The 14,797-nt window shown below is 35.6% G+C and overlaps 1 protein-coding gene and 2 pseudogenes across 3 annotated transcripts; 1 reads left to right on the top strand and 2 right to left on the bottom strand.

Annotated features, from left to right (window-relative positions):
• Positions 1 to 87: 87 nt before the first annotated feature.
• LOC140806009 (cysteine protease ATG4b-like) lies at positions 88 to 4,994 on the top strand. 3 transcript variants are annotated; one of them, XM_073162435.1, is made up of 9 exons: positions 88 to 226; positions 417 to 1,007; positions 1,094 to 1,179; positions 1,262 to 1,312; positions 1,487 to 1,863; positions 3,115 to 3,253; positions 4,210 to 4,265; positions 4,411 to 4,481; positions 4,588 to 4,994. In XM_073162435.1, the coding sequence occupies exons 2-9, from the start codon at positions 494 to 496 to the stop codon at positions 4,812 to 4,814; spliced, it is 1,521 nt and encodes a 506-aa protein (XP_073018536.1). In that variant the 5' UTR covers positions 88 to 226; positions 417 to 493; the 3' UTR covers positions 4,815 to 4,994. The 3 variants fall into 3 exon arrangements, with proteins under 3 accessions (XP_073018536.1, XP_073018538.1, XP_073018537.1); XM_073162437.1 differs by having other exon boundaries at positions 367 to 1,007; XM_073162436.1 differs by having other exon boundaries at positions 314 to 1,007.
• Positions 4,995 to 5,395: 401 nt separating this feature from the next.
• Positions 5,396 to 7,560, bottom strand: LOC140806008 (uncharacterized; annotated as a pseudogene).
• Positions 7,561 to 10,041: 2,481 nt separating this feature from the next.
• LOC140804891 (uncharacterized) lies at positions 10,042 to 11,398 on the bottom strand (annotated as a pseudogene).
• Between the last annotated feature and the right edge of the window lie 3,399 nt (positions 11,399 to 14,797).

Here is a 14,797-nt window from a genome sequence, read left to right as displayed (position 1 = left end):
TCTTAATTATTAAACAAATTAATTAAATTGCCTTAAAAACAAATTAATTAAATTATATAACAGTATATCATATATCAGCAAAGAATGTGCAACGTGCCTATTGTGCACGCAAACGCTAACGGACGGCTCTCCTCCAGGACTCTAGCTCGAACTCAAACGCCCAACGCCGGCCCACCCAGACGAGGTTTCTGCGCACTTTCGAGTCTCAATAAAGTTGACATCACCGGTGCGCTACGTCATTCTTGAATCTCCGTTTTTCTGTTTTTGACTTAACCCCATCTTTAATTCTGTTTGTGCTGTCTATTTCGTGAAGTAAACGATGTTTTTTTCTTTAAAAGAACAGATTGATCTGCTCATAATTTGAAGTTCACGTTTTTCGATTTGATTGTGGGGGAATTTTGTTCTTTCTTTCCTAGATGTTGGATTGTTGTCGTGGGATGCTGTTGTTATGCGGCGCCGATTCTTTTTAATCCCTGGTGTCCATGATTAGTTCATGAAGAGTTTACTAGAGAAAGATAACGATCCCATTTGTAATCCCGACAAGAAAAATCGTAACTTTGATTGTTGTCCGGAGGAAATTACGGGTTCTGTCTCACCGGAGGCAGAATCGAGTATTGGCAATAGTAAGAATCAAAATCCTGGAGTTCTTTGGTCAGGTTTATGGCCACCTGCTTTATCTATCTTGGGGAATTTGAGTAGTAATCACGGAAGAAGTGACTCTAATAGTTGTAGTGTTAGAAAAAAGTCGGGTAGTGGGAAGTGCTATTATGAGGGGTGGAGGACTTCTGTAAGAAGAGTAATGATGAACGGTATATCAATGAGAAGACTATTGGGGTTTGGTAAAACTGGAAGTTCGGCTTCCAAGAGCGATATTTGGCTTTTGGGTATATGTTATCGGGTTGCACAGGAAGGCGACAATGCCAACTCTTCAGATCCAGCTGAGAGCGAGGGATTTGCATCGTTTGTCGAGGATTTTTCATCGCGTATCTTGATCACGTATCGGAAAGGTATTTTTATGCTTGTTGAATGGATGTGTGAATGGGATACTTGGATGATGATGATGTAGATAATTTGGTTTTGTTTTATTCCGTAGGGTTTGCGCCCATCGGGGAAACAAAGTACACTAGTGATGTTAATTGGGGTTGCATGCTTCGGAGTAGCCAGATGCTTGTTGCTCAGGCATTATACTTGTTGCTGTTTGTAGGTCTTTACTGATATCTGGGATGATCATTTTTACTGATTGTGTTGCATGTTTACACAGGCATTTCTGTTTAATAAATTAGGACGATCGTGGAGGAAATCTCCACACGAGGTAATATAAAAGTTACGCCAAATTAAATAATTAGATAGGGATGGTTCATTTCTGTTTTATCTTTTGTTCATTTTTAAGATGGAGGATGTCTTCATCTCTATCACATACTAACCCAGGAGATTCGGCCATGGCTTATGGCAAATAAAACATGTTGGTTTGTTTCTAATTATGCAGCCAATTGACCAAAGTTACTTGGAAATATTGCATCTTTTTGGAGATGCTGAGGACTCAGCTTTCTCTATACACATTCTTCTCCAAGCTGGAAAGGTTTACGGCCTTGCTCCGGGTTCATGGGTAGGCCCGTATGCCATGTGCCGCACCTGGGAAAGTTTGGTGCGTAACAAAATCAAGGAGACTGGTAATGGAGTTCTCTCCTCTATGATGACCATATACGTCGTCTCTGGTAGCGATGGGGAAAGAGGTGGAGCTCCTGTCCTCTGCATTGAGGATATATCCAGACATTTGTCAGAGTTCAGCGGGGGCGAACTTGTTTGGGGTCCTATTCTATTGATGGTTCCGTTGGTTCTAGGTGTGGAAAAAGTCAACCCAAGGTACAGTTTCTATTCTGTCACGATTATGGTTTTGATTGTATTCATAGCAAATTTACAGTCTATTCTGTCATGATTATAGACTTGAATGTGTACCACTGTAAAATTTGATTCCATCTTTTTATTTCTTATGAGGCCCGTAAAGTTGCCAGTTGCCACCGTAGACATATTTGATCTGTAGTTGAGAGATGGCTTGCAACATGGGATCCAGTTGATAACTGGTGTCTGAATCCTATTGCAAATGTACTTGTGAAACTTGCTTTTAGTCATGTTTGACTTATGAAAGGATTTTTTTCAACCTGTGAAATGGTGAAAAAATCAGCAGGTATAATCTTAGGGAAAAATAATTAGATTCAGGTTTTTCTAGACTAGGGCTAGTTATGTTTTAACCAATGAAAATTACTCAGTGGTTTTTGCAAGCATATTTTTAATCCATTCATCGTGACATTATGCATAGTTATGGTGCTGTTCTATCCACATGTCATGGAGAGCAGTTGGAAGGTGCTTTATTTGGAATCTTGAGTAAGGTTCTGAGATGAGACTTTGAAACAAATCATCATAAAAATTCTTATGCATTATTTATTTATTTCTTTTGATTACTTTATTACAATATGCGAGTTTTTGTAAGATGCCAATAGGCTTAAAGTATTCTCTTTCATGAACGGTATGCTCCATGTGGAAAGCTATTTGGCATGGAATTGGTGGTAAAGTGATGGAGAACTTATTTCTTTCTGTTTGTTACATGAGATAGACAGGGAGGAATGGTGGGTTGGCGCTTGATTGGAATGATTTTTAATTTTATTTTACACCAGTTACGATAGGTTGATCAAATTGCACTTATTGTTTAAGTTTCATATGAGGGAGTAGGAAGGATAGGACCATTCAAGTGTGGCCAAAGAGAATATCTTTTCTAGGTTGAAAAGATATGTGGTTTTGAGCCAAAGTTTACCAATAAAGCACGGTGGAATTTTTCCCTCCCAGCAAATCTTGTAAAAATGAATGCATGAAGAACGTAATAAATTTAGTATGTCTTTAACCATAATTTATGAAAGGCAGGTAGAAGTATATGCATCATAGAAATAGCATATCATGGTGTAACTTATGATATTGTGGACAATATTCCCAAGGCTTATTGGGTGTCCTGTGACTACAGTAAAGTTGTTGAAAAAACGTGTGTTACTCCATAATGTCTTCTGTTTCATTTTATGAGTTCCCTTTGGGCGTTCACAATATTTTCTCTTTTTCTATCTACAGGTATCTTCCACTTCTGAGTGCCACACTCATGTTTCCACAGAGCCTCGGTATTTTGGGTGGCAGGCCTGGTGCTTCAACATACATAGTTGGAGTGCAAGATGAAAAGGCTTTCTATCTGGATCCACACGAGGTTCAGCAGGTTCATGAAATTCATGCCCTTAAAGTCTCTTGACAGGATCTCGTATAAAATCTCAATCTCATGATCACAAATTCCAATTCCCGAGTCTACCCTAATAGAGCTAGTGTATCCCGTCTGATATTAACATTATAATATGAGCTTTAGAATTGGCTGAAGTATGATTGTTGTGCATGCAGCATACTATCTTTCGTAGAACATGTTTTTGCAGCTTAACGAGCCGTCTTAGTTGTAATTACATGAGGGTTTTTTTTCTGCGTCCTGCCTGATCTTACATTCTTTCTGCTTTCGAATTACTGGGCATTAGGCATATCCAATTTTTGGTCTTATTTGAGCATTCTAGAAATGGAGAAACTCACCTGTTCCATTATGTTTTCAATTCTTGAATAGTTACGAGTGATGAACCTTCACAGGCCCATTATTTGAACATATTTTGTAAATGGGGTTCTCTTCTGATGATATGTTCGAGTTTGGCGGCAAAAAGTTTTTAACTTAGTTGCCATTATCTTTACTAAGTCATGTGTGCCAAAGGTAGTCGCTCCTTCATCTGTCTCCCAGAACTGTCATATCCGTGATAAAAAGCCTTGGAATAGGAAATTTAAGGTCACTTATATTTGAAACGCATTGAATAATCTGATTAAGATTTAGCACTTGTCTGGATCCTTCACGACAAAGGTAAGCATGAGACTTGTGCAGTCTGGCGACGCCACAAGCGTCAACGTAAAGCATTGTAACAAGCCATAGGATTCGTTCCTTGACCATGATGTCAGTGTTCTCTATCGATATTTTATCACATTCATTCTCTTATGGTACCATTGAAACATGATTCTATGATTTTAAATCTTTCTTTCCATTGTGATTCGCAATATAGTCCACTCCCTGTTTTTGTTGAAGTTCTAATGATTTCTTAACGATGATGGCATGCTGTAGCATCAACTCACCATGATCTTGATTAGCAGGTTGTTGACATTAAGAGGGGTAATTTAGATGTCGATACTTCAAGCTACCATTGCAAGTAAGTTGATCCCGTGAATTTAACTCTGCTCTTCTTCAACTATGATTGATGTCCAAGTTACCTGATTTTCTACATCATGTGACTTACTACTATAATTTTACAATCCATTTTAATTTTTAACAACTCCTTGTGGATTTAACTGCAGTATTGTAAGACATATGCCCCTCGACTCGATTGATTCATCCTTGGCCATTGGGTTTTACTGTAACGGCAAGAGTATGCATGCAGCTCTCCAATGTTTTCCATAAATCATATGAACCTTTCTCATCACAATCGATTATTCTAATGTGAACCCTCTATCTTGAATTTCTTCCTCGGTCAGGTGATTTCGATGATTTTTGTTCACGTGCTTCGGAGCTGATCTATCAATCAAATGGTGCTCCGCTTTTTACAATAACCGAGACCCGTCTTTCCCCTAAGTCCATCAGATATCAGAACACATCGACGGGCCACACTTCTGAGTCTCCAGAGGTTGATCTCGTAAACGAGTTCTCCTCTGAGTCGCCGGAGAATATTTGTGCACAGGAAGACGATTGGCAACTGCTTTGAACCCACCCCCCACCCCTCTCTCCTGCTTCTGACATAAATTTGAAAACTTGTATAAGGTTTTAGGACTTAATTTAACCATATATTGCATCACTTTGAAAACCCACAAATTTGTGTGCTTTCCCCCTTTTATACGTTGATTGATACAATCAAAATATTTATGCATATATATTTATTTTTAGATTTGTTATATTTTCACTTTTAACTAAGTTGGTTGACTTCACGAAATGAGATGTTATTTTTAGGACATTGTCATGTAAGAATGAATTAGTTGGAGTTGAAATTACTTCCGTTTCTAAATAGTTATTGAAGTAAAATAGTTATTGAAGTGATATGACATAATTAAAACTAATTAATTAATAACAACACGTTTGTTATTAGTGATATAACTTCAAAATATTATTATTTTTCTTTTAAAAATTATAATAATTTTTCTGCATAATCGGTGACTTGTCGTTGCTTTCGTTCAAGAGACGTTTTGCAATGTCAACTTCCTTCAATACTGAATAAAGATGTATGGTAATAGTGGGCAAATTTATCATTCTACATGGTTATCATATAAAACGAATCAAATTGGGATTAAAAATCACTTCAAATAGATGTAAAGTAATCAATAATCAAACGCAAACATCCAACTTTATTACAAAATAATCCCGCATAATCTTTCGTAACCAACACAACCTAAACAAATTTTCAAAAAACCACATAAAAGAAGAACATTCAATCTTAGAAATGAATTGAGATTTAAGATTTGAGTCCAATTAGCTAGTACCATGAGTCCGTGGTCGGGGTTGATTAATTGGAAAATTGAAAATTGATAAGCTCATCATCGGAATCCATATCTATATGACAGACTCTATATCTTGGTATGGTTCTGAAACTGTTGCACCGCTAGACTTGGATCCACATTTGAAATGAACCCAAAAGTCACATTCGACGCAGTGCAAAGCCATCCCATCTTTGAAGCCCTCGATGATTTCGTTGCAAAAACCGCATGTCTGGCTACCAACACTGAGCATTCTTATCAAAGTCAAAGGATGATCACCGTGACAATTATTCAAAACCACGGTGCCCCCGAACTTGATTCTTGAATACCTCCCTGTTGAAGGGATGCAATCCACATGAAAGGAATTGTCACATTCTATACATCGGTAGAACCAGTACCGCGGATTTACGTCTTTTTCACAGAACTCGCAAAAGTGATCGTCGCCCAAGTCTGGCACTGCTGAAGAATCGGTGATTAGAGTGAGGGGATGTTTATCAAATTTGTGAGTCACTGTTTTAGGCAGAAGAGCGCAACGAATGTGTACGCTGAACCTACATTGAGTACAACTGTAAATGTCATACAGTACCGATTTATTTGGTCGCAGCAGGATACAATATCTTCGAAACATTTATAACCACCCCAAATAAGAGGGTGTTGCTTGTGTGAATCATGATTGATGACCCGTGGAGCCAAGGCACATTGAAGATGGAAGATATTTGAAAGACCATCTGAGTATCCAAAACCGTTGCCCAATCGTGAACAAAGTGGACAAAAAAACAGAGAAAAGAATTCATCGCATCTTGGAAAAACCAGGTCCCTTGACTTGCCATACAAATCGAGGATAACAAGTGGCAAATCTGCACAAAATTTGTGGAGGAGAAAATCGCAAGCAGATTTGCTGCAGCTGTAATACGGAGGTGTTATGTGAATAATGCAAGCGTTACAGACCGATTCATGTGCGGTTTCATTGTTCGAGATCAAAGAATGGGCGGAGTGGTATTTTTCCAACATTGTCTCGCCATCGCTATTGGGTGTAGTATTCTGTACTGCGCACGTTATCCAACTCAGAAATGCATCGTCTAGAGGAGGTAAATTGTATATTTTACCTGGAACGTAACATTACAATTAGGACAGCCATTAACAAGATTGTATTAAAAGCTACTTTTTTTGTAATTAATAAACTAACTAGTCCGAAATGAGTGATGCACGTATACTTAGTTACCTTGATTCTCCATTGCCGATACCGCACAATCCACGTGAGCTCCAAGCCGACAAACCAAACAAACATAAGCCCCAAACAGTAGTGATAGATCTTTTTCACAAATTGTACATTTGGGTCTGGAAAAAAATGTGAAAGTTAATGCATCAGAATACGTGAGGGAGAGATGGTGATCATGATGCCGTCCAACTCTTATAATGCCTGGCAATGAGGCACAATCCTGATGAATCAAGAAATTACATTGGTGACATTGGAAGAAAAAACCGTTATGTTTTCTTCCACACACGTCACACAGCAGCAAAGATTCCTTGCAAATGGCAACCATCGGGTGTTCTTTGACCTTGTGGCTTACGTGTTTGATCTGGATATCCAAAGGGTGGCCGCATAAAGGGTCGAGATCGAATTCATCGCATTCGTCACAGTGGTAGGTGAAATTCTTGCATAGGTTCCCGCATTTGCTGCACCTGCAATCCTCATGATCTGGCTTGGCACGCAAACGAAGATCATGTGTGTGTGAGCGATCGCCTCGAAAACTCAACCTGTCGGGCAGCCGCGTGCATGGTTCGTGGAGATAAAAACTGCAACCTTGAACGGTGCAGATGTAAGTAGGGCTGGACAACACACGCAGCCCACATGCATTGCAACAAAATGGAATATTCTCCTCTGATTCCTTAAATATCAAAGGATGCTCATGAGCAAAATGTTCAATCTCCTTCCTTCTTTCCTCCATATCTCTCTACGTACGTATTGTGTCAGTGTGTGTGTGTCTATATATATATATATATATATATATATATATATATATATATATATGATTGTTGTTTTTGATCCGGTGATGGCATTTCACATTTTTGTTGATTGATTGATATATAAATAGGCTTGGATTAAGGGAATCGCTCACAAAGTTTTATTCTTTGAGTGTGATTTCGGCAAATCAAATTCCTTCCAACTTTTTGACTGAAGCTAGAAAGATTTTAGCAGCTTGTTTTATTTGCTTCAATCTTCAGATACAATATTGAAGGAATCAAGGGATAATATAATATTTTATTTACACTTTCCTACCCATTGAATTTATGTCTTTATACCCTTTTAATTTGATGCTTAACTCTTATATCAAGCAACAAACTAAATTTATTATATACATATATCTTTATTTCAATAAACTTTTATAAAATTTATAAGGAAGAATCAATAATTTTTTTATTAAAAAAAAAAAAAAAAAACTCGTTTTGGGTCCGAATTCCTTTGGCAACTTCAAATATTTTCAAAAACTAACAAGTTTTTATATTTAATTAGATAGTAGAAATACTTGTTCTATTTAAAAATGATTATTCTTTTACGATAAAAATTTAAAACTATAATATTTTTCTTTTATGAAAAGAAGAGAAAGTAAAATTAAAGGCATCCTACAAAAAAAGAAAAAAAAAAGAAAAAAGAAAAAAGAAAAAAGAAAAGAAGAGGTAAAAATATAAAGGTAAAAACTTGTGTGAGACGGTCTCACGAGTCGTATTTTGTGAGACAGCTCTCTTATTTGGATCATCCATGAAAAAGTATTTTTTTTTATGCTAAGAGTATTACTTTTTATTGTGAATATAAGAAGGATTGACCCGTTTCACAGATAAAAATTCGTGAGACCGTCTCATAAGAGACATACTCAAATAAAAATCAGTAACAATTTTTTTTATCGGGGAAAAAACCTCCTTTATTATTCAAAAGCAAGCACAAATATGAAATTATAGAATTTCAAAGGACGTAAGGTCCAATAATTAATAAAAGATCAAATGTCATTGCATTCAGTTCGATACCATTGATTTATCAATTGGACATTTAAGGTCACTTATATTTGAATAATCTGATTAAGATTTAGCACTTGTCTCGATCCTTAACGACAAAGGTAAGCATGAGACTTATGCAGTATGGTGACTCCGTAAGCGTCGACGTAAAGCATTGTAACAAGCCATAGGATTCATTCCTTGACCACGATGTCAGTGATCTCTGTCAATATTTTATTACATTCATTCTACTATGATGTTAAATCTTTCTTTCAGTTGTGATTCGCAATATAGTCCACTCCCTGTTTTTGTTGAAGTTGTAGATTTGATCGTCGGTTTGATCTTTCAGCGTTACGTGGAGCTACATATCTTCGCAAATCAGGTTTGAATTTTTTTTTTCACCGAAAATTTTACTACATAATTTTAATTTTTGTGTTTTAGCTTGTTAAACGGCGGAAGAGCTGCTCCATTTCGGTGAGACTATTTCACTCCTACTTACTTCCGATCCACTAGTGGAATGGGATTTTTTTTTATGAATTTTATAGATTATAACTGTCGCTTTTAAACGGCGATTTTTTTAAAAAACCGCCGATTAATATAGCGACGGTATTTTAAAAACACCGTCGTTTTTATATCCGCCGCTTATATTAGCGACGGTGTTTTTGTTAACCGTCGCTAGTTTAGCGACGGGTGATATAAATCGTCGCTAAAATAAGCGACGGTCTTCTTCAATACAACCGTCGCTTAAAATGCGACGCAGCTTCCCGTTACGGTTCGCCAAACCGTCGTTAGAACCGTCGTATGTCCCTTGTGGCGACGGTTTGGACCGTCGCTAACCCCGTTTTTTTTTTTTTTTTTGTAGTGTTAGAAATGAATTGAGATTTAAGATTTGAGTCCAATTAGGACCATGAGTCCGTGGTCGGGGTTGATTTTGATTAATAATAATAATAATAATCATACAAAGCCTTTACATCTTGGTATGGTTTTGAAACTGTTGCACCACTAGACTTGTATCCACATTTGAAATGAACCCAAAAGTCACATTTGGCGCAGTGCAAAGCCATCCCATCTTCGAAGCCCTCGATGATTTCGTTGCAAAAACCGCATGTCTGGCTACTGACACTGAGCATTCTTACCAAAGTCAGAGGATGATCACCGTGACAATTATTCAATACCACGGTGCCCCCGAACTTGATTCTTGAATATCTACCTGTTGAAGGGATGCAATCCACATGAAAGGAATGGTCACATTCTATACATCGGTAGAACCAGTACCGCGGATTGACGTCTTTTTCGCAGAACTCGCAAAAGTGATCATCACCCAAGTCTGGCACTGCTGAAGAATCGGTGATTAGAGTGAGTGGATGTTTATCAAATTTGTGAGTCACTCTTTTAGGCAGAAGAGCGCAAGGAATGTGTACGCTGAACCTACATTGAGTACAACGGTAAAGGTCATAATCAGTACGGATTATTTGGTCGCAGCAGGATACAATATCTTTGAACCATTATACCACCACCCCAATAAGAGGGTGTTGCTTGTGTGAATCATGATTGATGACCCGTGGAGCCAAGGCACATTGAAGATGGAAGATATTTGAACGATCATCTGAGTATCCAAAACCGTTGCCCAATCGTGAACAAAGTCGACATAAAAACAGAGAAAAGAATTCATCGCATCTTGGAAAAACCAGGTCCCTTGACTTGCCATACAAATCGAGGATAACAAGTGGCAAATCTGCAGCAAAATTTGTGAAGGAGAAAATCGCAAGCAGATTTGGCTGCAGCTGTAATACGGAGGTGTTATGTGAATAATGCAAGCGTTACAGACCGATTCATGTGAGGTTTCATTGTTCGAGATCAAAGAATGGGCGGAGTGGTATTTTTCCAACATTGTCTCACCATCGCTATTGGGTGTAGTATTCTGTACTGCGCACGTTATCCAACTCAGAAATGCATCGTCTAGAGGAGGTAAATTGTATATTTTACCTGGAACGTAACATTACAATTAGGACAGCCATTAACAAGATTGTAATAAAAGCTACTTTTTTGTAATTAATAAACTAACTAATCCGAAATGAGTGATGTACGTATACTTATTTACCTTGATTCTCCATTGCCGATACCGCACAATCCGCGTGAGCTCCAAGCTCACAAACCAAACAAACATAAGCCCCAAACAATAGTGATATCTTTTTTTCACAAATTGTACATTTGGGTCCGTAAAAAAATGTGGCAGTTAATGCATCAGAATACATGAGGGAGAGATGGTGATCATGATGCCGTCCAACTCTTAAAACGCCGGGCAATGAGGCACAATCCTGATGAATCAAGAAATTACATTGGTGACAATGGAAGAAAAATCCCTTATGTTCTCTCCCACACACGTCACACAGCAGCAAAGATTCCTTGCAAATGGCAACCATCGGGTGTTCTTGTGGCTTACGTGATTGATCTGGATATCCAAAGGGTGGCCGCATAAAGGGTCGAGATCGAAATCATCACATTTGTCACAGTGGTAGGTGAAATTCTTGCATAGGTTCCCACATTTGCTGCACCTGCAATCCTCAGTGATCTGGCTTGGCACGCAAACGAAGATCATGTGTGTGTGATGCGAACTGCCTTCGAAAGCTCAACCTGTCGGGAAGCCGCGTGCATGGTTCGTGGAGATAAAAACTGCAACCTTGAACAGTGCAGATGTAAGAAGGGCTGGACAACACACGCAGCCCACATGCATTGCAACAGAATGGAATTCTCCTCGGATTCCTTAAATATCAAAGGATGCTCATGAGCAAAATGTTCAATCTCCTTCCTTCTTTCCTCCATATCTCTCTACGTACGTATTGTGTCAGTGTGTGTGTGTCTATATATATATATATATATATATATATATATATATATATATATATATGATTGTTGTTTTTGATCCGGTGATGGCATTTCACAATTTTGTTGATTGATTGATATATAAATAGGCTTGGATTAAGGGAATCGTTCACAAAGTTTTATTCTTTGAGTGCGATTTCGGCAAATCAAATTCCTTCCAACTTTTTGACTGAAGCTACAAGTTTATATTTTATTAGATGGTAGAAATACTTGTTCTATTTAAAAATGATTATTCTTTTACGATAAATTTTTTAATACTATAATATTTTTTCTTCTATGAAAAGAAGAGAGTAAAATTAAAGGCATCCGACACAAAACAAAAAAAAAAAAAGAAAAGTAAATAACAATTAATTTTTAATTTATTTTAGTGGATTGTTGATTGAATTTTTCTTATAAAAATTAGTAACAGTTTTTTTTTCTCGGGGAAAAAACCTCCTTTATTATTTAATAGCAAGCACAAATATGAAATTATAGAATTTCAAAGGATGTAAGGTCCAATAATTAATAAGAGATCAATGTCATTGCATTCAGTTTGGTACATTGATTGATCAATTGGTTGACAATTTTTGGTTTTAACTTCATTGAGTTTTTCATTCCTTCTCTACAGTCGTAATTCACTCTATATGTGCACCTTATACCGAAAGGCGAATAAAGCCAAAAAGAAACTGAATTAAGCCGAATATGGCTTCTAGTATACTTGTTCATGACCAGTGATCTAGTGGAAAAATCCCTATACTTGTAAATTATAATGGATCGAAGTCACTGTTGTCATTAATTACTGAGATAATTGTTGTTAATATCTGAGAATCAAGTTAAAACAAAATAATCTCATTTTGGGTCGGAAACATCAAAATATTTTCAAGAACTAACAAGTTTATATATTTAGTTACATAGCGGTAATGCTTAGTATATTTCAAAATGATTATATTTATAAGACAATTTTTTTAAGGATAGAATTTTTTTTATTAAAAGAAGAGAAAGTAAAAAGCATCTTACACACAAAAATGTAGTAAATAACAATTAATTTTTAATTTATTATAATGGATTGCTGATAGAATAATTGTCCATTCTTAAAAGATTTGCAACAATGAAAACCAAGCAAGATTTCCAATAATTAATAAGAGAAATGCTATTAATATTATCTATTATCAAGAAATAATAAGAGAACAGTCCTTTTCTGTTGGGATCAACCAAAGTCTCACGTTAGAAGATTTAAAGAAAGATTATGGGTTAATAAAGATGGAATGATATCTCTATTGGTATGAGACCTTTTGGATGGTTCCAAAAACAAAACCACGTGGGTTAAAACCCAAAGTGAACAATATCATAGAAATCCGGACTTCAATCCTTTTTGAGTTTGTAGATGACAATTCTCTAGACACTACAAAAAAAAAAAATAGCGACGGTTTCGCGGTTCGTAACAGAAGTTAGCGTCGCATTCATAAAGCAACGGTTTATAACTCCCGTCGCTTATTAGCGACGGTTTATATGAAGAAGACCGTCGCTAATTAAAGCGACGGTTATATAAATACCGTCGCTATATTAAGCGACGGTCAACAAACACCGTCGCTGTTGAAGAATATGTTTGTTATAACTACCAATCCGTGTTCTTATTTCTTGTCTCTTATATTGATGATTATGTTGAAGAATATGCTTTGTTATTCAATCATTTACGTCACGAACTAATTTAATTCTTTAGAAGAACGGTGTTTCTTGATTTGAAACTATGATCGTTAGATGTTTTTTTATTAATGCTTTCGATTTATTAATCATAGATTAAATAATAAAATATTTAGAATCTATCACTCAGTAGAGAAAATTTTAAATAAGATAGTAGGAAAATCATTGTGCGTATTCTATCATTGCTTGATATTTTTATAGGAATATTATATAAATTGTAATTGAAATTAGATAGATAAAATTGAGTAGCTTCATACTTAAGAGAAGATTAAAATACAAAAATTCAAGTTGTTGAATGAAAGAAAGATTTTAGCTTGTTTTATTTACTTCAATCTTCGGAGACAATATTGAAGGAATCGAGGGATAATATAATATTTTATAGACACTTTTCCTACCTAATGAATTTATGTCTTTATACCCTTTTAATTTGATGTTTAACTCGTATATCAAGCAACAAACTAGATTTATTAGATACATATATCTTTATTTCAATAAACTTTTATAAAATTTATAAGGAAGAATAAAAAAAATTTAAAAAAAAATTCTCGTTTTAGGTCCGAATTCCTTTGGCAACATCCAAATATTTTCAAGAACTAAATAGTTTTATATTTAATAATTAGATGGTAGAAATACTTGTTCTATTTAAAAATTATTATTCTTTTAAGATAAAATTTTTAACACTATAATATCTTTCTTGTATGAAAAGAAGAGAAAGTAAAATTAAAGGCATCCGACAAAAAACCAAAAAAAGAAAAAAAAAAGAAAAAAGAAAAAAGAAAATAAAAAGAAAAAGAAAATAAAAGTAAATAACAATTAATTTATTTTAGTGGATTGTTGATTGAATATTTCTTATAAAAATTAGTAACAGTTTTTTTTTCTCGAGGAAAAAACCTCCTTTATTATTTAAAAGCAAGCACAAATATGAAATTATAAATTTTCAAAAGATGTAAGGTCCAATAATTAATAAGAGATAAATGTCATTGCATTCAGTTTGATACCATTGATTTATCAATTGGTTGACAATGTTTGGCTTTACCTGCATTGAGTTTTTCATTCATTCCTTTTGTAAAGTTGTATTTCACTATATATATACACATAGGCAAAAACTTGTGTGAGACGTTCTCACGGATCGTATTTGTGAGACGGATCTCTTATTTGGGTCACCCATGAAAAAGTATTACTTTTTATGCTAAGAGTATTAATTTTTATTGTGAATATGGTTATGGTTGACCCGTCTCACGAATTATGATCCGTGAGACGGTCTCACATGAGACTCACTCATACACCTAATATCGAAAAGCGAATAAAGTCCAAAAAAAAAAAAACGAATTAAGGCGAATATGGCTTCTAGTATACTTGTACATGGCCAGTCTAGTGGAAAAATCCCTATACCTGCAAATCATCATAGATCGAAGTGACTGTTCTCATTAACTATTGAGATAATGGTTGTTAATATATGAGAATCAAGAAATTTAAAACAAAATCTTCTCATTTTGTGCCGGAAATATCAACATATTTTCAAGAACTAACAAGTTTATATATTAAGTTACATAGCAGTAATACTTAATATATTTCAAAATGATTTTATTTATAAGACAATTTTTTTTTTTAAGGATAGAATTTTCTTTTATTAAAAGAAGAGAAAGTAAAAGGTATCTGACACGCA

The sequence above is a fragment of the Primulina eburnea genome, chromosome 11, assembly GCF_022965805.1.
Source record: "Primulina eburnea isolate SZY01 chromosome 11, ASM2296580v1, whole genome shotgun sequence".
Lineage (NCBI taxonomy): Eukaryota > Viridiplantae > Streptophyta > Magnoliopsida > Lamiales > Gesneriaceae > Primulina > Primulina eburnea.
The sequence above is the reverse complement of the archived record's forward strand: the minus strand, read 5'-3'. Positions and strand labels throughout refer to the sequence as shown.